This window comes from Gorilla gorilla, chromosome 10, assembly GCF_029281585.2.
Source record: "Gorilla gorilla gorilla isolate KB3781 chromosome 10, NHGRI_mGorGor1-v2.1_pri, whole genome shotgun sequence".
NCBI classification, from domain to species: domain Eukaryota; kingdom Metazoa; phylum Chordata; class Mammalia; order Primates; family Hominidae; genus Gorilla; species Gorilla gorilla.
In genome coordinates this window covers 39,073,079-39,095,851 of record NC_073234.2, presented here as the reverse complement: position 1 = coordinate 39,095,851, position 22,773 = coordinate 39,073,079, and the positions used below count along the sequence as shown (strand labels likewise).

The 22,773-nt window shown below is 34.8% G+C and overlaps 1 protein-coding gene across 8 annotated transcripts in view; it reads left to right on the top strand.

Moving 5' to 3' along the window:
- Positions 1 to 22,773, top strand: part of USP15 (ubiquitin specific peptidase 15) — a 150,715-nt gene that overhangs the window by 9,106 nt on the left and 118,836 nt on the right. Inside the window, exon 1 of one of the 8 annotated variants that reach the window (XM_063693858.1) lies at positions 9,497 to 9,514. The exons of 5 other annotated variants lie outside the window; for them this stretch is intronic. Coding sequence is in view for 2 of the 3 variants with exons in the window: in XM_055358091.2 (XP_055214066.1) it covers positions 18,650 to 18,687 (38 nt within the window). In the remaining variant the exon portion in view is untranslated. Of the gene's footprint in view, positions 1 to 9,496; positions 9,515 to 18,635; positions 18,688 to 22,773 lie in introns of those variants that run through there. 2 more of the 8 variants (XM_055358091.2, XM_063693857.1) reach the window with 2 other exon arrangements.

The following is a 22,773-nucleotide window of genomic DNA, read 5'->3' as shown; positions in this document are numbered from 1 at the left end:
GATGGTATTGCCTACTACATACCTAGGATGTATTGCCTATTGCTCCTAGGCAAAAAAAAGCCTGTGCAACATGTTACTGTAGTGCATACTGTAGTCAATTCTAATACAATGGTAAGTATATATATATGTGTGTGTGTATAAATATATATATGTGTGTGTGTATATATATATCTAAACATAGAAAAGGTAGAGTAAAAATACAATATTATGATCTTTTTTATTTTAGAGACAGGGTCTGGCTCTGTCACCCAGACTGAAATGCAGTAGCCCAATATTGGCTCACATTACCCTTGACCTCCTGGGCTCAAGCAATTCCACTGCCTCATCCTCCCAATTAGCTAGGACTACAGGCTAGCACCACTGTGTCTATTTTTTTATTTTTATTTTTTTGTAGAAATGAGGATCTTGCTGTGTTGCCCAGGCTGGTCTTGAACTCCTGGCCTCAAGCACTCCTCCCACCTTAGTCTTCCAAAGTGTTGGGATTATAGGCATGAGCCACTGTGTCTAGCCAGACATAATGTGTCTGTTATTGACCTAAATGTTGTTATGTGGTATGTGACCATATTCCATTGTATAGATATAACACATATGATATATCCATTTATCAATTGATAGACATTTGAATTTCCAATTTTTGCCTATTTTGAATAATCCTGCTATGAACATCCATTGCAAGTTTTCATTTCTCGTGTATATACCTGTAACAAGTGGAATTGCTAGGTCCCTGTTTAACTTTTTAAGGAACTGCTAGACTGTTTTTCTAAGTGGCCGTAATTTTACATTGCCACCAGCAGTGTATGAGGGTTCCAGTTTTTTCACCTCGTCGGCACTTATGTTCTTTTTTTTAATATATAGCCATCTTAGTGGATGTGAAGTAGTATCTCATTGTAGTTTTGATTTGCATTTTCTTGATAGGTAATGATGTTAAGTATCTTTTCACCTGCTTATTGGCCATTTGTATGTCATTTGGATGTCTGTCCAGATTCTTTGCCCATTTAAAAAATTTGGTTATTTTGTCTTTTTATTATTGCATTGTAAAAGTTCTCTAGATACAGGTTTCTTATTAAATAGTTAATTTACAAATTTTTCTCCCATTCTATGGATTTTCTTTTTACTTTCTTGGTAGTGTCCACTGAAACATAGAAGTTTTTATTTTATTGAAATTCAATTTGCCTGTTTTTTCCTTTGTCACTTTTGCTTTTGGTATCATGTCTAAGAAGGCTTGGCTTAACTCAAGTTCATGAGGATTTACTCATATATTTTCTTTTCCAAGTTTTATAGTTTTAGCTCTTACATTTAAGTCTGTAATTCAATCGAGTTAATTTTTTGTGTATATGGTCAGGGGAGGAGTTCAATTTCATTCTTTTGCACGTGGTTATCCAGTTGTCCCAAAACTATTTGTCAAAAAGATCATTCTTTTCCCTGTGCAATTATCTTGGTACCCTGCTTGAAAATCAATTGACTGTAAAAGTGACGGTTTATTTCTAGATTCTATATTTGATTGACATATATGTGTATCTTTATACCAGTACCAGATTATAACTGTGTAGACAGTTTTAAAATCTGGAACTGTGTCCTCCAACAACTTTTCAAGTTTGTTTTGGCCCTCTTCTCTTATTAGTTTACACTATGTTGAAATGTTGTTTTGTAAATATTCTTAAATACGTGTTTGTATTTCATTACTCCATATAAATGACACACTCATCTTTTTGCAGCCTGTCTTCTTACCTTCTCTCATTCGAAATCTACCCCATCTCTTTATTTCTTAGAGGTATCTGGTATAGTAGTATTTGCAGTGAATGTTTTGTGTCATTTAACCCATGGATCTCTCTTCCATTCCTAATCTCATGCCCCAAAAGCACAAACAATGCGCTGTCTTAAGAACATAGATAAGTGTGCTAATTATCAAAAACACATTTACAGTACCTGGAAAATGTAAGACAACACCCTCAGCAGATGAAAATGACCTGGCATCCTAAAAGGAGGCTAAACTCACATTAATCCTTCAAATGAAAAAATCGTCACATCATACCCTTTAAATAATGCTTTAAAACATTCAAAATTATTTATGAATAATTATTTATGAATCTTTGTGGAAATGCAGTTATGTAAGAAAAGTATAAAAATATTCATGGAATGATAAATGCTAAATCAGAGTAAGGGTATTCCAAGAGAGGGGCCCACAAGGGGCTATATTAATATTTATGATAATTTTCTTTAGGTGCTTGTTTTGATGGTATGTATATAGATGCTCGTTATTATTCGAAGTTTAATGTATGCCTGCATATGATACAAAATACTTTTAAAAAGCAAAGTTGATTGTAAGAGCTTTTTATTTTGAGGAAGTCCCAATTTTTCTTAGTTTTTTCTGTTTATTATTTTTATATTGTTAATACCAAACCTAATTCTCCCAGTGTAGAAAAGTTACACAGAGCTGAGAGAATTTATGTAGAGTCAAGCATTATTAATTATCATTTCCTTCTTGCTTCATATATGCTTATCACGCTTATATGTCACATATGGTTACAAGATATCTTTAGTATGGAGAGACATACACATTTAAGATATTAATGGTCATGTATGTGTATTCTGGATGAATAGTTTAAAAACAATCTTACTTGGCCTCCTTGAGTTTCTTATTTGTCTTAGTTTAGATCTAAAAAGAGATCATAAAAATTATTTATTGCTAGGTGATGGATTTAATGTGCGGAGAAGAAAATAGGTTAGAAGTGCATGGAATCTAAAAATTAAGGTATAAAGAGATGGTAAACTATTCCATTGGTTTATTTGAGTGAATTTCATAGTTTTATTTGTTTAAGTTTTACTGAAACCATGAAATTCTGAGTCTTAGTTTGTGGTACTTAAAAAAAAAGTCAGTGAAATATCTGATTTATAATAATTTAAAATACTAGATGCTGCCAGTATCTCCTTAGTGTTGAAAATTGTTTTATGCTATCACTACTCAAATATAATTTAAGCATTTTGTTAAATAAGAGAATTAGTCATAAGAGTGAATTAGTATCCAGAATTGTTTATGCCATTCTGCACAAGATGATTATAAATATTTTTCTGAGATTAAGTGTGCTACATTGGATTAGGCTGAGATTTTTGTGTATTTTTTTACTTATAAAAGGACTGCCTATGCCTACTCTGTAAAGAGGCAGATAGGATTTCAAAAAATAAACAAGGTTATATTTATTTTAATATTAGGCAATTAAGCAGGAACATTTATCTGAAAATTGTCAGCATAAACATGTGCAAATCAATAACAACAAAAAAACTGCTTTACTACCTCTCTGGTTTCCTAAATCCTGCTGTTGGAATTTCCACATATTCCTTTTATACTCTGTTGTATCTGGAACTATTTCTTAATCATTTGTTGGTCCTTGTATATCTTTCTTAAATTTGCATCTAGTGTAAAAGCACCAAACAACTTTTGATATTCTCTTTCTCCCTGCCAACTTCAAAACCTTTTACATTCATATAGTAGCTTTACTGCATTTGAACAGTGTCTTAAAATTGACTCTGAAGCCCCAGTTTCTCCAGAGCCATTGAAAATTATTCTATCCACACCATAATACAAATTATTTATCATAATGCCTTCGGAATATTTAGCACCATACAATTTAGATCATTTTGAGGTATTCGTGTTAAAAGAACTTTATGTAAGTTTTTGACTTAGTATTTCACACGTATTTGATCGTTCCAGTAATCTTGTGAGGTAGTCCCAGTGGTCTTCATTAAATGTAAATCAAATCGTATCTCTTTGCAGTTAAAAATCTTTCAGTGGTTTTCAGATTACTTGAGATGAAATCCTTGTCATTGCATTAAAGGCACTATTTAGTTCGGTCTCAGTCTAACTCTTTAGTCTCATCTACCATTTCTTCCCCACCTTGTCATAAACTCCAACTTTATTTAGTCATTCCTTCAACACTCAAAATTCCCAAAGTCCTTCTGGCCTTAGCATGTCATCCTCATTCAGTTTAGATACTTTTTCTTACACTTTTCTTGGAGTAACTCTTATTCAGAGGCTAAAACATTTTTTCAGAGAGATTTTCATTTATTCTATATAGGGCCCTCATTATATGCTTTCATAGCTCCCTGTACTTTTACTTCACAGCACTTAACAATATTTTATTATGTACCTTGATTGCTTACTTTTCCTCTCTCCTCCACTGGACTCTTGAACAAAGGGACCTTGGCTGTTTTGCCAACCACTTTATTCATATGAAGTATTTTTTGAATGAATGAATTCCCATTTCTAAGATGGACAGTCGAAGGGTTTTATTGCTGAGTAACTTTTCTAAGACTTCACAGCAAGTAGTGTCAAAAATAGAAGTTTGGTGTGGTGCTTTTTCTATAGTAAATTTAGAATTTATATCTACTCAAGTCTGATTTCAGGAGATAAGAATATATATAAACAAAAATAATCATGAAAACAAATTGAGATTGGTATGACAAATTCATCCACAGTTTAGTGTTTGCTACATTTCTAGGAGACTTCTTCAGAGAATGGTAGTGTTTTTGTGTGTGTGTGATCTTTATTGATGTGAAAACATGAATCTCGTATAGGCATGCGTGTGAACATTTGGGCTCTTTTTCTACTAAGTTTCTGATAGTCAAAGCTCTAACCCTAAAGATACCCACTTTGAGAATACTCATTTTCTCAATAAGTAAAATGGATTGTTAGAAATTGTTGGAATTTATCTTCTAAATAAGCCTTGCAGTTCTATTTATAGCTTGGTGATAATGTTATCATATCCTCTGCTATCTCACTTTTAAAAGTGAACTTATTGTTTAATAAAGAGGGAGTGTGGTATATGATTTTACTAGGCATCTGTTACATTTCTAGGTCTTTGTTAAATAAATGGAATTTAAAGTTTGGTGTAATGAAAAGAACACTGAACTTTAGAGTCTGAAAACTAGAGTGCGGGACTTTGTGTACCCACCGAGTAGTGTTACATGACCTTGATAAGTTATATAACCTCTCTGAGTTTTGGCTTTTCCTTCTGTTAAAAAGGAGGCTGGGCACAGTGGTTCACACCTGTAATCCCAACACTTTGAGAGGCCCTGGCAGGAGGATCACTTGAGGCGAGCAGTTCAAAACCAGCCTGGGGAACATAGGATTTCAAAAAATAAACAAGGTTATATTTATTTTAATATTAGGCAATTAAGCAGGAACATTTATCTGAAAATTGTCAGCATAAACATGTACAAATCAGCAACAAAAAAAAAACTGTGCATTTACTACCTCTCTGGTTTCCTCAAATTAGACCTGTCTCTACAAAAAATTTTTAAAAATTAACCGGGTGTGGTGGTACTGTCTGTCGTCCCAGCTACTTGGAAGGCTGAGGCAAGAGAATCACTTGAGCTCAGGTGTTTGAGGTTACAGTGAGCTATGATCACAACACTGCATTCCAGCCTGTGCAAGAGTAAGACCATCTCAAACAAACAGATAAATAAATGAAGATAAATAAAAGGTTGCTCTACCCTGTCTCAAAGGAAGGAGGGAAGGGAGGGAAGAAAAAGTTTGCTCTACCATCAACTAATATAAAAACACTTTGTACGAAAACCTTATATAAACATTAAACATTTATATGATGCAGATACTAAGATTTTAAACAGAAGTGAGATGATTACATTTGTGGTTTTAAAATGTTTGGCAGCAGAGTGGAGGACAGCTTGGAAGCAAGCAAAACTTTAGTTGGACAAATCAAGCAGCTATCATAGTAATCTATGCCACTAAAAATAGTGTGGAAGGGGAGCTGCAGAACTAAAGTACTTTTCTGAGGATGAAGAGACGAGGGGCAGACTCTTAGAAATATTCTGGAGGTGCTTGGTTAATGGATGTTATGGAGCGGGGAATATAGGTTAATATTCTGGTTTGTGGCTTGGGAAATTAAATTACTGATGAACTCACTTATTAAAGTAATAGTAGAGAATGGGTAAATGTAGAGAGAGAGGATTGACTCAAGGTTGAGATGTCTGGAAAATCCAAGTTGACATGGACTAATAGGAATTGGAAATATGATTCAAGAACTTGAGGACTAGCTCTGAGATGCAGATTTTGGAATTATTGATATGAATTATAGGAGAATATAAACAGTGAAAGAAGAAATCAAAGAGCAGCGCTATGTAATACATTTAAGCAAAAGAGAAGGTTGTAAAAAAAATTGGGAGGAGTATCACCCCCCACCCAAAAAAAAAAAAAAGAATTACAGAGGCTAATTTTTAGAGGGATTAATAGATATATAAAATTATGAATCCATTGGATTTGTTAAGGTGGTCATTGGTGATTTGTGAGGGCCCATTAGACTAGGAAGACCTGTAGTGAAAGTTGAGGAAATGGAAACTTGAGAAGCTTGACTGTAAGGACAAGTCATAAAATGAGAATAGATGAGAAAATACGAGAGTTGAGAGGTGGTACGGGGGGAGAGGAGAAAAAGACTTAATCCCTGTTGAAATGCTGAGTAGGAAAAGGTCTCCAAGGAAGCAGAAGGAAATTAGATCCACAGCATAGGAGCAAAAATTATTGGCCTGGGATTTGAGGAAGATTACTTCCTCTACTGATATGTAAGGGAATCAGGTAAGATTCAGGTGTGATGCAGTAGAGTTGGACAGGCTTCTGACTGCTTTGTAAGGTAGGTAGCAAGGTTGTTCAACCTAATGGGTTAGAGACTAGGTAAGACTGGCAAAGGTTTGAAATAATTATTGAAGATATAGAAGGGTATGCTATGGACATGGTGGAAGATTACAGGTCATCTTTGAAGGACTTGAGAGATTGAAAACCATAGGTCTTCAGTCTCTATATCATTTTCTTTAGTAACTTTGAACCCAGATAATATTAACATTATGATAAAAATAATTTCAGATTGATGTATGTAAGAATCGTGTGTAATGACCAGGTATGAGGCACCCTCATAAAATTCCTTGTAATCCTCTGAAACAGGAAGATTATAGTGATTAAGCCATAGATCTTTTAGATTATACATTGGTACATTTACTTCATAACTTCTTTACAGGAACACAGTCAAATGTCTTAGTATTCAGAAATATTTCACCTTTGGTTTCATTTATAAAGCATTGACTCCTTTGTATAAGAAATTTAGCCTGTTCATCACAAAACAATTTAATTACTACTCTGGGCTGCTCAAGATGGTTTGTACATTAGTATTTAGATGAATTTTAGATGGTTGCAGGTCTGTAGTTAATATAATATTTGGTACCAAAATTTGATCAGCTTCAAATCAGTAAATATGTCAGTTTTGGAATTGTTTGTTTTGCTTATATTATCTTCCAAGATATAAAGGGTAATAATCTGTCCTTTATGTGCTTTTCCTTTTATATGAGATATCACTCATATAAAATCATATATAAAATCATATATGAGATAACACTCATTATTTTTCTGGCTTATTCACTGGTTGCTCTAGTTACCAAAAGGAAGTATTTTCTCAGGAATGAATACACTACCGTATATCAGAATCACATTTTGATAAATTTAGAAATGATTGCAAATGAATTGTGCTTTTCCAAAGAAAATTCTTCAAGACTTATGTAAATTTTTAATTAAAATCTAATGCAAGTTCACCTGTTTAGAAAAAGTACAACTATAAAAAAAAATACAAAAGATCATATAAAGTTATGAATTTTTTCAGAAATAAAAAGTAATGAATAAAAACTGTGCCTTTTATGCATTTTGCTGTGTATATTTTGTCCCAATTTTTAAATGTGTTTATAATTAGTTTTCTTATTTTTATGCATAAAATTTCCATTGTTGACTGTCACTGAACACTATCACTTTTGCTAGCCTCAACATTATTCTTAGTCTATTTGACTGTACTTCATTCTGTGTGCATATATGTGAAGATGTATCTATACATAACTCTGTATTAAACAAAAGACGTTTATTCTTGCTGTTAAAACTTTCTGGCGGATTTTGGATAACCCTCCTTGCACCACTTGACAATAACTCACAAGCTGCAACTCTTCTGAATTCCACTTCCACAAGCAGACAATCTTTTTTAAGATAAAATGTCATGTTTATTATGGTATTTATATATTTCCTAACCATTTAGCACATGTAAAGCTGTGCTACTGTTTTTATTATCTTCTTTAAAACATGTCACTGACAGTGCTTCAGCAAGAGAAGGAAGGGGATGGTATTAGGGAAGCATGCAAACCTGTACAGCATGTTACCATACTGAATAGTGTAGGCAGTTTTAATATAATGTTAAGTATTTGTGTTTCTAAATATAGAAAAAGAACAGTAAAAATGGCATATAAAAGATTTTTTTAAATGGTACACTTATTTAGAACACTTACCATGAGTGGAGTTTGCAGGACTAGACGTTGCTCTGGGTGAGTCAGTGAGTTAGTGGAAAGTGAATGTGAAGGCCTAGGGCAGGGTTGTCCCATCTTTTGGCTTCCCTGGGCCAAATCAGAAGAAGAATTATTGTCTTGGACCACACGTAAAATACACTAACGCTAAAAATAGATGATGAGCGAAAAAAAAAATCACAAAAAAATCTCATAATGTTTTAAGAAAGTTTACGAATTTGTATTGGGCTGCATTCAAAGGTGTCCTGGGCCACCTGTGGGCCTCAGGTTGGACAAGCTTGGCCTAGTGCATTAATGTACACTGCTGTAATCTTTATAAACACCATACACTTAGGCTACACTAAGTTAATTTAAAAATATTTTCTTCAATAATAAAATTAACCTTGGCTTACTGTAACTTTTTACGTTATAAACCTTAAAAATGTTTTAAATGTTTTTGACTTGTTTGTTATAACGCTTGGTTTAAAACACCAATACATTATACAGCTGTACCAAAATATTTTCTTCATATCCTTATTCTATAAGCTTTTTTCTATTTCTAAATTTTTTCTAATTAAAAAGTTTTTTTGCTGTAAACTAAGAGACAAACACACATTAACCTAGGCCTGCACAGTCAGGGTGATCAGTATCACTGTCTTTTGCCTCCATATCTTGTCCCATTGGAAGGTCTTCATGGGCAGTAATATTCATGGAGCTGTCATCTCCTGTGATATCAATGCCTTCATCTGGAATACTTCCTGAAGGACCTGCCTGAGGCTGTTTTACAGCTAACTTTTTTTTATATATAAGTAGAAGGAGTACACTCTAAAATAACGATTATAGTAACAAAGTATAGTAAATACATAAACTCATAACAGTTGTTTATTATTGTCAAGTATTATATGCTGTACATAATTATATGTGCTATACTGTTGTAAGATTGGCAGCACAGTAGGTCTGTTTACACCAGCATCACCATAAACATGTGAGTAATGAGTTATGCTACAACATCACAATGGCTGCATCATTAAGCAAAAGGGCTTTTTTAGGTACATTATGGTGTATGGGACCACCATCATATATGTAGTTTGTCATTGGCAAGAAAGTCATTATGCAGTGCATGACTGTATACAGATGGTCCTCAACTTAATGATGGAGTTACAGCCTGCTAAACTCATTAGAAGTTGAAAATATTGTAAGTAAAAAATCCATTTAATATGCCTAACGTACCATACAATATAGGTTAGACTAGCCTACCTTAAACATGCTTAGAACACTTAAATTAATCTACATTTGGGCAAAACCAGCTAACACAAAATCTGTTTTATAATAAAGCATTGACTACTGTACTGAAAATGAAAAACAGAATCATCGTATGGATATTAGAAATATGGTTTCTGCTGAATGCTTATCGGTTTCACACCATTATAAAGTCCAGAAATCTTAAGTCACACCATAAGTTGAACTGTCTATATCAACTTTTTTCATTGTAGTAAGAATACTTAACATGAGCTCTGCCCTCTTAATTTTTTTCTGTACAAGATAGTATTGTTAACTATAGGCACAATATTGTACAATAGACTTACTCATTTTGCATAACTGAAACTTTATACCCACTGAATATCATCACCTCCTTATTTCTTCCTTTCCCCAGCCCTGGCAGTCACCATTTTACTCTGTTTCTATGACTATGATGTTTTAGATACCTCATAAGTGGAATCATGCAGGATTTGTCTTTCTGTGACTCATTTACTTCATTTAGCATAGTGACCTTCAGGTTCATCCATGTTGCTGCATATGGCAGGATTTTCTTTTTTCAGGCTGAATAGTACTCCATTTTTCTTTATTCTTTCATCCATCAAAAGACATTAAGGTTGTTTCCGCATCTTGGCTATTGTGAATAATGCTGCAGTAAACATGATAGTGCATATATCTTCAGGACTCTGATTTTAATCCTTTTGGATATGTACCCAAAAGTAGGATTGCTGGATCATATGGTCATTCTATTTTTAATTTTTTGAGGAACCTTCATACCATTTTCCATAGCCAGTGCACCATATTATATAGTCTACAAGAGTTCCAATTTCTCCACATCCTCACCAACAGTTACCTTTTGTTTTTTTCAATAATAGCCATCCTAACACGTGTGAGGTGATATCTCATTGTGGTTTTGATTTGCCTAATTAAGTGTTGTAACACCTTGAAATTTTCAAAAACAAGCATTAGAAAAGAACCGACTGCATGTATAGTAAGATAGAGCTGTAATTGATTTTTTCCTTTATGCATGATCTGTTGTGCCAGTACCTTTTGTAGAATAGTCCATCTTTGCCTATTAGTTTGTAATGATGCTTTTGACATATGTCTTCATATATATGTGAGTCTGGCTCTTATTTCTTTCCACTGTTTTCATTGGTCTTTTTACTTCTCTCTATGCCAATATCACATTTTCTTAATCACAGCTTTGACACTTTGTAACCTTGGGCAAGTTAATTTCTGTGTGCATATATACTCCATCTGAAATTAAGATAATAGTACCTACTTCATTGGGTAAATTATATGAATGTGCTTAGAAGTATGCACATGGCTCAAGAGTAAAACTCAAATATTAGTGATTTTGTTATTAAACTTAATAAAGGTAATAATTAACCTTAATATGTTAACAATAATTAATTTAATAATAAATTCAGCTTAATAAAGAGGCTTAGTAATGAGGAAACTGAGATTTCCACCTTGTTTTTCTTCCAGACTTCTGGGGAAGTGGGGAGAGGGTTATGGAGGGATTCCCTGAAGCAGTGACATTTAGGCAGATATGTGAAAGATTATAGTTGTTAACTATGTGTCTTAGCCCCTTCAGGCTGCTATAACAAAGTACCTGTAAGTGGCTTAAAAACAGCAAATTTATTTGTCACTGTTCTGGAGGCTGGGAAGTCCAAGATGACTAGGTACTGGCAGGTTCTGTGTCTGGTGAGGAGGACACAGCATACTTTCTGGTTCATAGATGGAACCTTCTAGCTATAGTGGAAGGGATGAGGTGTCTCTCTGGGAGCCTCTTTTATAAAGGCATAAATTCCATTCGTGAGGACTCTGCCCTTATGATCTAATCACCTCCTAATTCCCTATCCTTGGGGGTTAGGATTTCAACATTAATTCTGGGGGAGGAGACACACGCATTCAGACCATAGCTCTTCATGTTGAAAAGAATAAGGGAATTTTCTAGGTAGAAGGGGTTATGAGGCAGAAAATGGTGTGTCAAGGAAATGAAAGAAGGCTCTTGCAGCTGGATCTGGGCACAAAGAAAAATGGTACCAGCTGAGTCTAAAGAGGTAGCTAGGGATTAGATCATGCAAGACCTTTTAGACAATGTTAAGCATTTTAGACTTCATCCTACATAGTTATAACTATTTGTATTGGTTGATATCCTAATGATTTTAAGTCGATAAAAGAAACTCAAAGTGAAAATTGGGCTTATCTGGACCCTAATAGTATATAAGGATTAAGAATACCATTGAGAATATATAAATACAGGTCTTTGTTCATTGTTTGTAGTCTTTGTAATCTGTTGATTCTGTTCTAGTATTTTATCAGTTCAGATTGAACATTGGGAATTTTGGCAGATTTCATAGATGTAGAAGTATAGTTTTTACAGTGCAACAGATCTATATAAATGTATTGAAATAAAATCTTTTCATTTATTTGTCTGTGTCATCTAATCTTACCTTTCTTAGTCTTCTTTCTTGTCTACATCTTCTAATCTCGTCTTTCTAATATATACCTAACAACACTATACATTGTTTCTGGAATAGATTCTCCTATTTTTCTTTTTCTGTTTGCTTTTTGAGACAGAATCTTGCTCTATTGCCCAGGCTGGAGTGCAGTGGCATGCTCTCAGCTCAGTGCAACCTCCACCTCCTGGGTTCAAGCAATTCTTGTGCCTCAGCCTCCTGAGTAGCTGGGGTTACAAAAGTATGCGCCACCACACTTGACTAATTTTTGTATTTTTAGTAGAGACGGGGTTTCAACATGTGGGCCAGGCTGGTCTCAAACTCCTGGCCTCAAGTGATCCAGCCATCTTGGCCTCCCACAGTGCTGGGATTACAGGCGTGAGCCACAGCACCTGGCCAGATTCTCCTATTTTTCTACTTTCCTGATGTTTCATTACCATAAAATTGTGTAGATAGCCCTAAGAGAAATATGGTGCCCTTTTTCAATTGAAGATAGTATTGAAAGTAATTAAATATCATCAAATGGGAAAGTCTCCTATCATAATAGTATCATTGTACAGAAAGAAGTCACTACAAGATCTAGGAAAGATAGTTGATACAGAAACGTATGACAATAGATAGATAGTTGATATAGAAATGTATGACATTAGAAGGTTTACCAAGTACATACTTTTAGTACCGTAGTCCCTTTTTATCTGCAGAGTATAAGTTCCAAGACCCTCAGTGGATGCCTGAACCTGCAAATAGTACCAAACCTTATATACACTGCTTTTTCCTATGCTTAGATATAATAAAGTTTAATTTATAGACCAGGCACACTGGCTCATCTCTGTAATCCCAGCACTTTCGGAGGCCAAAGTGGGAGGGCAGCTTGAGCCCAGGAGCTTGAAACCATCCTGGGCAACATAGTGATAGCTCATCTCTACAAAAAATAAACAAAATTAGCTGAGTTTGTGGCATATGCCTGTAGTCCCAGCTACTCAGGAGACTGAGGTGGGAAGATCACTTGAGCCAGGGAGGTTGAGGCTACAGTGAGCTGTGATCATGCCCCACTGCACTCCAGCCTGGGTGACAGAGCAAGACCCTGTCTCCAAAAATAAATAAATAAATAAGTTTAACTTATAAATTAGCCACAGGAAGATTAACAGCAACAATTAATAATAAAATAGGACAGTTATGACAATATTCTGTAAAAGTTATGTGGATGTGGTTTCTCAAAATACCTTACTTTACTGTACTTACCCTTTTTGTAATAGTGTGAGATGATAAAATGCATAGGTGATGAGATGACATGAGGTAAATGACATAGGCATTGTGATGTAAATGGAAGATTTCAGAAATAATTTATAGGTTTTAAATTACATGTGTGCTGCATAGCGTGATGAAATACTGTGCCATTCCACCCAAACTGCCTTCAAGCCATCTTGGTTATCAGGTTGACTGTTGCAGTATCACAATCCTTATGTTCAAGTATCCCTTATTTTATTTAATAATGACCCAAAATGCAAGAGTAGTGAGAGTACCACAGTTGACAGTTAACCCACAGAAAGTGAAACTGCAGATAAAAGGAGGCTCCTGTATAACTGTAAAGGATTATTAAGTACTTTGGGAGATAAAACTCTATATCTTAAAAATGTCTAAGTAACTATAAATAGAATTTCTATACTTTTCCACAAATTGTTTTTAATGTGTTTTATAAATGATGTTTATAACTGTAGTATTAATGTTATCTCAAGTCCATATTCTATTTTTAATGGATATGGCATTAGCTTTTTAAGAAAACTAACAGGAAATTTTGCATTTCAATTTTAAAGGGAAAAATGAGTAACTAAGAAAAATTAACTGAAGATCAGAGTCTACCCTCCCAAATGATACTATACTCCCCAGTAGTTTTTCATACAAGTAAATCATTAAGGGGCAGATAACCCGTTACAAACTACTTTTGTAGATAGTAGAAGAGTAAAAGCTATTCCAGGTTTGTTCGGAAGAGTACAGGAGAAAAAGCTTGGCAAGTGCAGAAAATTTTCATCATCTTCAACACTTAGTCATGATAGTCTAAACAAATGTTGAATAGAAAGGAACTTCTCTTAAGTTCATAAGCAGTATTTATCAAAAACCTACAGCAAGCTAATAAGCAGCATTTATCAAAAATCTACCTAGTGATGAAACTTTAAATGTTGTCATAAAAAAATCAAGACAAAAATGTTTGCTGTCTCTTCACCTATATTTTAGGAGCCCTAGCCAAGAAAAATAGGCAATAGACAAGAACAATAGGAATACAATTAGAAAGGAACGATTAAACACATTATTTGCAGCAACAGTATGAGTTTTTACATAGAAAAATCTAAGGGAACCTACAACCAGGTAAAACTACTAAGACTTCAGGATGCTGGTGGATATCAGATTAATCACTTTAAAAAATTAGGCTGAGCACAGTGGTTCATGCTTGTTATCCTAGCACTTTGAGAGGCCGAGGCGGGCAGATCACTTGAGGCCAGGAGTTTGAGACCAGCCTGGCTAAGATGGCAAGACCTGGTCTTTACTAAAAATAGAAAAATTAGCTGGACATGGTGGCACAAGCCATAATCCCAGCTACTCTGGAGGCTGAGGCACGAGAATTGCTTGAACCTGGGAAGTGGAGGTTGCAGTAAGCCAAGATCGTGCCACCACACTCCAGCCTGGGCAGCAGAGCGAGACCCTATCTCCAAAAAACAAACAACAAATATTATTTCTATGCATCGACTACAAGCAGTTATAGACTGTAATTAATTGGGGGAAAAATGTAAAATTCACATAGAAAAACAGGTTTCTAGGAATGAATTTAGCAAAACATGATTTTTATTGGAAAAACATATAAAATTTATTGAAAGACATTAACCTGAATAATGGAGAGATATGCCGTGGCTGTGGATAAGAAGACTCACTTTGGTAAAGATGGCAGTGTCCCTCAACTTTGTAAGTTTAATGTACTTCCAATCAAAATCTTATTAGACTTTTTTGTGGAACTTTGCAAAGAAAGCAAGTCGAATGTCTGAGTATAAGTAAAGTCATTGCTAGTCTAGTCAGTATTTATTTTAGAAAATAGGATTTTCTTAAGACTTAGTCCCTCAATTCTTTTCTCACAAATCTTAAATTCCACAATGTGTGGGGGCTTTCAATTGCATAATCTTGACAGTGAGTTCAGAGTACTGGTACATAGATAATTCTGCATATCCACTTTTAGGGAGTTAAACTCATGAATATTCTTTAAGAAATCTGAGGTTTTGTTAGGTTAGTGCCTTTGCTTTAGCTATTTTCAGACATAACTGTGGGTTTTTGTTCTTATAGTGCTGTATATGGTAAGCATAGAAAGAAACACTAGAATGGATAATCTTCTAAAAAGCTTTGTTACCTGTAATATTACACACATGAGCTTTAAATCTGTCATTAACCTTTATCTTTACCTTTGATTCTGCTTATGATTGAACCTGGTTAAATGTGGGGGAAATGTTTCTAGAAAAATTTAAAATCGTTGTGAACCAATGACAAAGCAGTATTTTATAGCAGGCATACTGTAGTCAGAATAAATTTTTACAATGTTTTAGGTTTTTTTTTAATGCTTTCTATCCTAGTGAACTCTTGTTTTACTTTTTCTGTCATTGGTCATCTGATGAGAAGCTAGTTTCTAGGTAGCTGAAAATAAGATGGATATAGTTTCAGTAATGTTTACAGTGTTAGCTGTATCACACTTTTGAAATCATTCAAAAACCAATCCTGCTTGCCCCATATTTTACTACTATAGGAGGAACAGTCAGAGATAGTATTGTTGTTATTAACTTCTGTTGGTAAAGAAGCTTAATTAAGGTTTTAAGAGTTGATTATACTTTCTATTAATATTTTCATAGATTTAGGGACTACAAATGCAGTTTTGTTACATGGATGAACTGCATAATGGTGAAGTAAGGGCTTCTAATGTAGCCATCAGCTGAATAGTGTATATTGTACTCATATAATAATTTATCATCCCTCTCCTGCCTCCCACCCGTCTGAGTCTCCAGTGTCTATTATTCACTCTCTATGTGTATACATGATTTAGCTCCCACTTATAACATGCAGTATTTGATTTTGTATTTCTGAATTATTTCCCCTAAGATAATGGCCTCCAGTTCCATCCATGTTGCTGCAAAAAACGTGGCTTCATTCTTTTTTATGGCTAAGTAGTATTCCATGGTGTTTGTGTGTTTGTGTTTGTGTGTGTGTACATGAGTGCACCACGTTGTCTTTATCCAGTCATCCATTTATGGACACTTAAAGTGTTTCCTAAGATAATGGCCTCCACTTCCATCCATGGTGCTGCAAAAAACATGGTTTTATTCCTTTTTATGGCTGAGTAGTATTCCATGGTGTGTGTGTGTGTATCCATATATGCCACATTGCCTTTATCCAATCATCCACTGATGGACACTTAGGTTGTTTCCATATCTTCGCTATTGTGAATAGTGCTGTGATAAACATACAAGTGCAGGTGTCTTTTTGATAGAATGATTTCATTTCCTTTGGGTATATACCCAGTAGTGGAATTACTAGATCCAGTGATAGTTCTATTTTTAGTTTTTTGAGAAATCTCCATACTGTTTTCCATAAAGGTTGTACTAATTTCCATTCCCTCCATTCCCACCATTCCTTTTCTTCTGCATCCTTGCCAACATCTGTTATCTTTTGACCTTCTAATAATAGCCATTCTGACTGGTATGGATGCTTTTTCACTGTGGTTTTACTTGCATTTATCTGATAATTAGTGATGTGGAGTTTTTTTTCATATGTTGACCATTTATATGTGTTAGTTTGAAATTTTTCTGTTTAGAGTAAACAGACAATCTACAAAATGGGAGAAAATATTTTCAAACTATGCATACAACAAAAGACTAATATCTGGACTCTATAAGGAACTTAATAAGAAAAAAAAAGCCCATTAAAAAGTGGACAAAGAACATGAAGAGAATTCTCCAAAGAACACAGACAGCCAGCAAATGTATGAAAAAATGCACAAAATCACTAATAATCAGAGAAATACAAATCAAAACCACAGTAAGATACCATCTCACACCAGTTAAAATGGCTATTATTAAAAAGTTAACAGATTTTAGCAAGATTGCAGAGAAAAGGGAATGTTTAATATGTAATTGGTGAGAATGCAAATTAGTTCAGCCCCTGTGGGAAGAAAGCAGTTTGGAGATTTCTCAAAGAACTAAAAATAGAAATACCATTCGCTCAGCAGTCCCATTATTAGAAAATAAATCATTCTACCAAAAAGACACTTACACTCATATGTTTATCACAGTACTGTTCACAATAGTAAAGACATGGAATCAACCCAGGTGCCCATCATGGATGGATTGGATAAAGAAAATGTGATACATGGCCGGGCGTGGTGGCTCATGCCTGTAATCCCAGCGCTTTGGGAGGCTGAGGTGGGCGGGTCACCTGAGGTCGGGAGTTCGAGACCAGCCTGACCAACATGGTAAAACCCCGTCTCTATTAAAAATACAAAATTAGCCAGGCAAGGTGACGCATGCCTGTAATCCCAGCTACTCGGAAGGCTGAGGCAGGGGAATCGCTTGAACCCGGGAGGTGGAGGTTGCGGTGAGCTGAGATCGCACCATTGCACTCCAGCCTGGGCAACAAGAGCGAAACTCTCTCTCAAAAAAAAAAAAAAAAGTGATACATATATACCATGGAATACTGTGCAGCTATCAAAAAGAATGAAATTATATCCTTTACAGCAACATGGATGCAGCTGGAGGCCATTATTCTAAGCAAACTAACACAGATACAGAAGACCAAATACTGTGTGTTCTCACTTATAAGTAGGAGCTAAACATTGGGTATACACGAACACAAAATTGAGAACAATAGACACTGGGGATTCCAAAAGAGAAGAGGGAGAGAGGGGAGTAGCGGTTGGGAAAAAACCTCTCAGGTACCGTATTTGCTACTGGGCAACAGGATCATTAGAAGCCAAAACCTCAGCATCACGCAATATACCCATGTAACAAACCTGCATATGTACCCCCTGAATCTAATATTTAAAATAAAATTTAAAATTTTTTAAAACGAATTTATGATATAAAAATAAATTTTAAAAATCTGTGTTCTTTGCCCACGTTTAAATGAGTTTTTTTGGTTGCCGTTGTTGTCATTGAGTAGTTTGAGTTCCTTGTAAATTCTGAATATTAGTCCTTTGTTGGAGGCATAGATTACAGATGTTTTCTCCCATTGTTAGGTTGTCTGTTCTCTCAATTATTTCCTTTGCTGTACAGAAGTTTTTCAGTTAAACTAAGTCACTTTTGTCTATTTTTGTTTTTTGTTGGATTTGTTTTTGAGATGTTAGTCATAAATTCTTTGTGTAGGCCAGTGAACAGAGAGTTTTTCCTAGGTTTTTTTTTAGGACTTTTATAAAAGTTTCAAGATCTTGAATACACCTTGCGTTAATTTTTGTTGTTGTTGTTTTTCCACCTTGAGTTAAATATTTTATATAGTGAGAAGTAGGGGCCCAGTTTCATTCTTCTGCATGTGGCAATCCAGTTTTCCCTGTACCATTTATTGAATAGGGTCTCCTTTCCCAGCGAATGTTTTTGTCAGCTTCGTTGAAGATCAGTTGGCAAAGGTATGTGGCTTTATTTCTGGGCTCTCTATTCTGTTCCATTGATCTGTGTGTCTATTTTTGTACCAGTACCATGCTGCTTTGGTTACTATAACCTTGCAGTTTAATTTGAAGTTGGGTAATGTGATGCCTCCAGCTTTGTTCTTTTTGCTTAGGATTGCTTAATCTATTGAGATTCTTTTTTTTATTTCATATGAGTTTTAGAATTGTTTTTTCTAATTCAGTGAAACATGATGTTGGTATTTTGATAGAAATTACATTGAATCTGTAGATTGCTTTGGGTGGGGAAGTATGAGTTATTTTAACATTATTGATTCTTCTGATCCATCAGCATGGGATGTTGTTCCACTTATTTGTGTCATCTACAGTTTCTTTCATCAGTGTTTTGTAGTTTTCCTTATAGAGGTCTTTCACCTCCTTGATTAGATGTGTTCCCTGGCATTTTACTTTTTTTTTTTTTTTTGGTAGCTTTGGTAAATGAAACTGACTTTGATTTGGTTCTCAGCTCGATTGTTACTAGTGTATAAAATTGCTTCTGGTTTTTGTAAGTTGATTTTGTATGCTGAAACTTTACTGAGTTCGTTTCTCAAAGAAGTCTTCGTGGAATCTTTAGAGTTATCTAGGTATAAGATGATATTGTCAGCAAACAGAGATAACTTGGCTTCCTCTTTTCCAACTTGGATGACTTATTTCTGTTGCCTGTTTTCTGGCTGTGACTTTTAGTACTATACTGAATCGGAGTGTGTAAGTGGGCATTTTTGTCTTGTTCCCATTTTTAGCAGGAATTCTTTCAACTTTTCTCCATTCGTATGATATTGGTTGTAGTTTCGTTGTTTGTGACTTTTATTATTTTGAGATATGTTCTTTCTGTGCCTAGTTTGTTGCAGGTTTTTATCATGAGATGTTGAATTTTACCAGATGCTCTTTTTGCATCTATTGAGATTATTATATGGTTTTTGTTTTTAATTTTGTTTAGGTGGTGAATTGCATTTATTGATTTGCATATGTTGAAATTTCTTTGCCTGCCTGGAGTAAAACCCACTTGATCATGGTGTATTATCTTTTCGAATGCTGTTGTATTCAATTTGCTAATATTTTCTTGAGAAATTTTGCATCTATATTCATCAGGAGATATTGATCTGTAGTTTTCTTTATTTGATGAGTCCTTGTTTGGCTTTGGTATCCGGGTGACAGTGGCCTTGTAGAATTAGAAAGGGAAGATTCCCTCTACTATTTTGGAACAGTTTCAGTGGGATTGGTATAAGTTCTTTTTATGTCTGGTAGTATTCAGCTCTGAATCTGTCCTCTCCTGAGCTTGTTGTTGTTGTTGTTGTTGTTGTTGTTGGGAGATTTTCATCTTACTGATTTAATCTTAGTACTCATTATTGGTCTGTTCAGGGCTTCCAGTTCTTTCTGGTTCAATACAATCTGGGAGGTTGTATGTTTCCAGGAGTTTACCCACTTCCTCTAGGTTTTCTAGTTTGTGCATGTAGTGATGCTCATAGTAGTCTCTGACCTTTTGTATTTCTGCAGTATCCGTTATAATATCTTCTTTTTTATTTCCGATTGTGTTTATTTGAATCTTCTCTCTTCTTGTTTAGTCTAGCTAGCAGTCTGTCCGTTTTGTTTCTCTTTTCAAAGAACTAACTTTTCATTTCATTGATCTTTTTGTATTGTATTTTTGGTCTCAGTGTCACTTACTTTTCCTCTGATCTTTATGTCTTTTCTTCTGTCAACTTTGGATTTAGTTCTTGTTTTTCTGTTTCATTGGGTGTGACATTAGGTTGTTAATTTGTGTGTGTGTGTGTGTGTGTGTGTGTGTTTAGACAGCAGTATAAACTTTCCTCTTAGCACTGCTTTTGCTGTATCCCAGAGGTTTGGTATGTTGTATCTCCTTTTTCATTCATTTAAACATTTTTTAAAATTTTCATCTTAATTTTGTTGTTGACCCAAAGATCGTTCAGGAACATGTTACTGAATTTCCATGTATTTGTATAGCTTCAAGAATTCCCCCTTGGGATTGATTTCTAGCTTTATTTCACTGTGGTTTAAGAAGATACTTGATATGATTTCAATTTTAAAAAAAATTCTTTAAGGCTTGTTTTGTGGCATACCATATGGCCTATTTTGGAGAATGTTTCATGCATGATGAAAAAGAATGTATATTCTGCTATTTGGGGCTAGAATGTTCTGCAAATGTCTGCCAAATACATTTAGAGTCCAATTTAATTCTGGTGTTTCTTTGTTGGTTTTGTGTCCTGATGATCTGTCTAGTGCTGTCAGTGGAATATGGAAGTCCCCCACTATTATTGTATTGCTGTTTATATCTTTTCTTAGTTCTAGTAATATTAGTTTTATGAATCTGGGTTTGGGTCTTCTGGTGTTGCGTACATATATATTTAGGATCGTTATGTCTTTCTATTGAATCGATCCCTTTATCATTATAATAACTTTGTGTATTTTTTTACTGTTTTTGATTTAAAGTCAGCTTTATCTGATCTAAGTATAGCTACTCCTACTTGTTTTTGGTTTCCGTTTGCATGGAGTATCTTTTTGCACCCCTTTCTTCAGTCTGTGAGTTTCTTTACCACTAAGGTGAGTTTATTGTAAGCAGCATATAGTTGGATCTTGTTTTCTAAATTCGTCCTGCCAATCTTTATCTTTTAAGTAGAGCATTTAACTCATTTATGTTTAAGGTAAATATTGATATGTGAGGTTTTATTCCTGTAGTAATGTTAATTGTTATCACATTGCTTTGTAGTTTCGTTGGTGTAATTATTTTACAAGACCTGTGGATTTTTTACTTTCTTACATTTTTATGATGGCAAGTATTGACCCTTCATTTCCATGTTTAGACTTCCCTTGATCATTTTTGTAGAGCCAGTCTAGTGATGACAGATTCCCTCAATGATTGTTTTTCGAGGAAAGACTTTATATCTCCTTTATTCCTGAAGCTTTTTCTAGCAGGATACAAATTTTCAGGTTGACAGTTTTTTTTTTCTTTAAGCCTATTTTGAAAATAGAATCCCAGTCTCTTCTGACTTGTAAGTCATCTGCCAGGAAGTCTGCTGTTAGTCTGATGGAGTTTCCTTTGTAGGTGACCAAATGCTTTTCTCTTGCTGAGACCACACCGTCTGATGACTCTATGTCATGGTGAGGCCCTTCTTGCAATGTATTTTTCTGGGTTTCATTGAGCCTCTTATTCTGGATGTCTAGATCACTTGCTGGACAAGAGAAGTTGGTTTTCCAAACTTTTTGCTTTCTTTTCTTTTCTTTCTCGAGAATACCTACAATTCCTAGATCCAGACATTTTATTGTAGTCTCCTACTTCTCAAAGGCTTTGTTCATCTTTAACATTTTTTCTTTCTTCAAAAGACCTGTCTTTATGTCCTGAGATTGTTTATTCTCCTTGATCTAGTTTATTGTTGAAGCTTTCATCTGTATTTTGTAAATCCTTCGGTGAATTTTTTATTTTCAAAAGATTTCATTTATATCCTTAATTGATATTCTGTTTCTTTGTGTTGGTTTTTCACATTTTCCATGAATCTCATTGAGCTTCCTTAAAAATCAATATTGTGAATTATTTAGCATTTCAGTAATGTTGGTTAGGATTTATTGCTAGAGAGTTAGTGTGATCCTTTGAGGGTGTTGTAACACCCTGTTTTTTCAAACTTCCAGAATTATTACACTGGTTCTTTCTCATCTGGAAAAACACATTTCTCGGTTTGAATTAATTTTTGTTTGAACGAGACTGTTTTCCCTTGAGGATGTGACTGTAATGTATGTTGAATAGGGTCATTTGGCTTTGCTTCTGGGTGCTTTTAGTGGCAAAGACTCTATATGAATTTCCTGGTTTTAGATAGCCTTTGGTGGCTTTCTCAAACATCAGGTGTGATAGTGGTATACTTGGCTTGTGAGCAGGCTCACAACCTCCTGTAAGTCAGGGTAGCAGAGGTCTCAAGAAGTGTATCTTGTTCCCAAATTGTATGCATTTATGTTACCAGATTTTGTATTGGGTTGTGCAGTTCACCTCCAGGCCAGTAAGTAGCATTTGCAGGTATGAGTCAGCTTCAGTGGTAACAGTGGGGT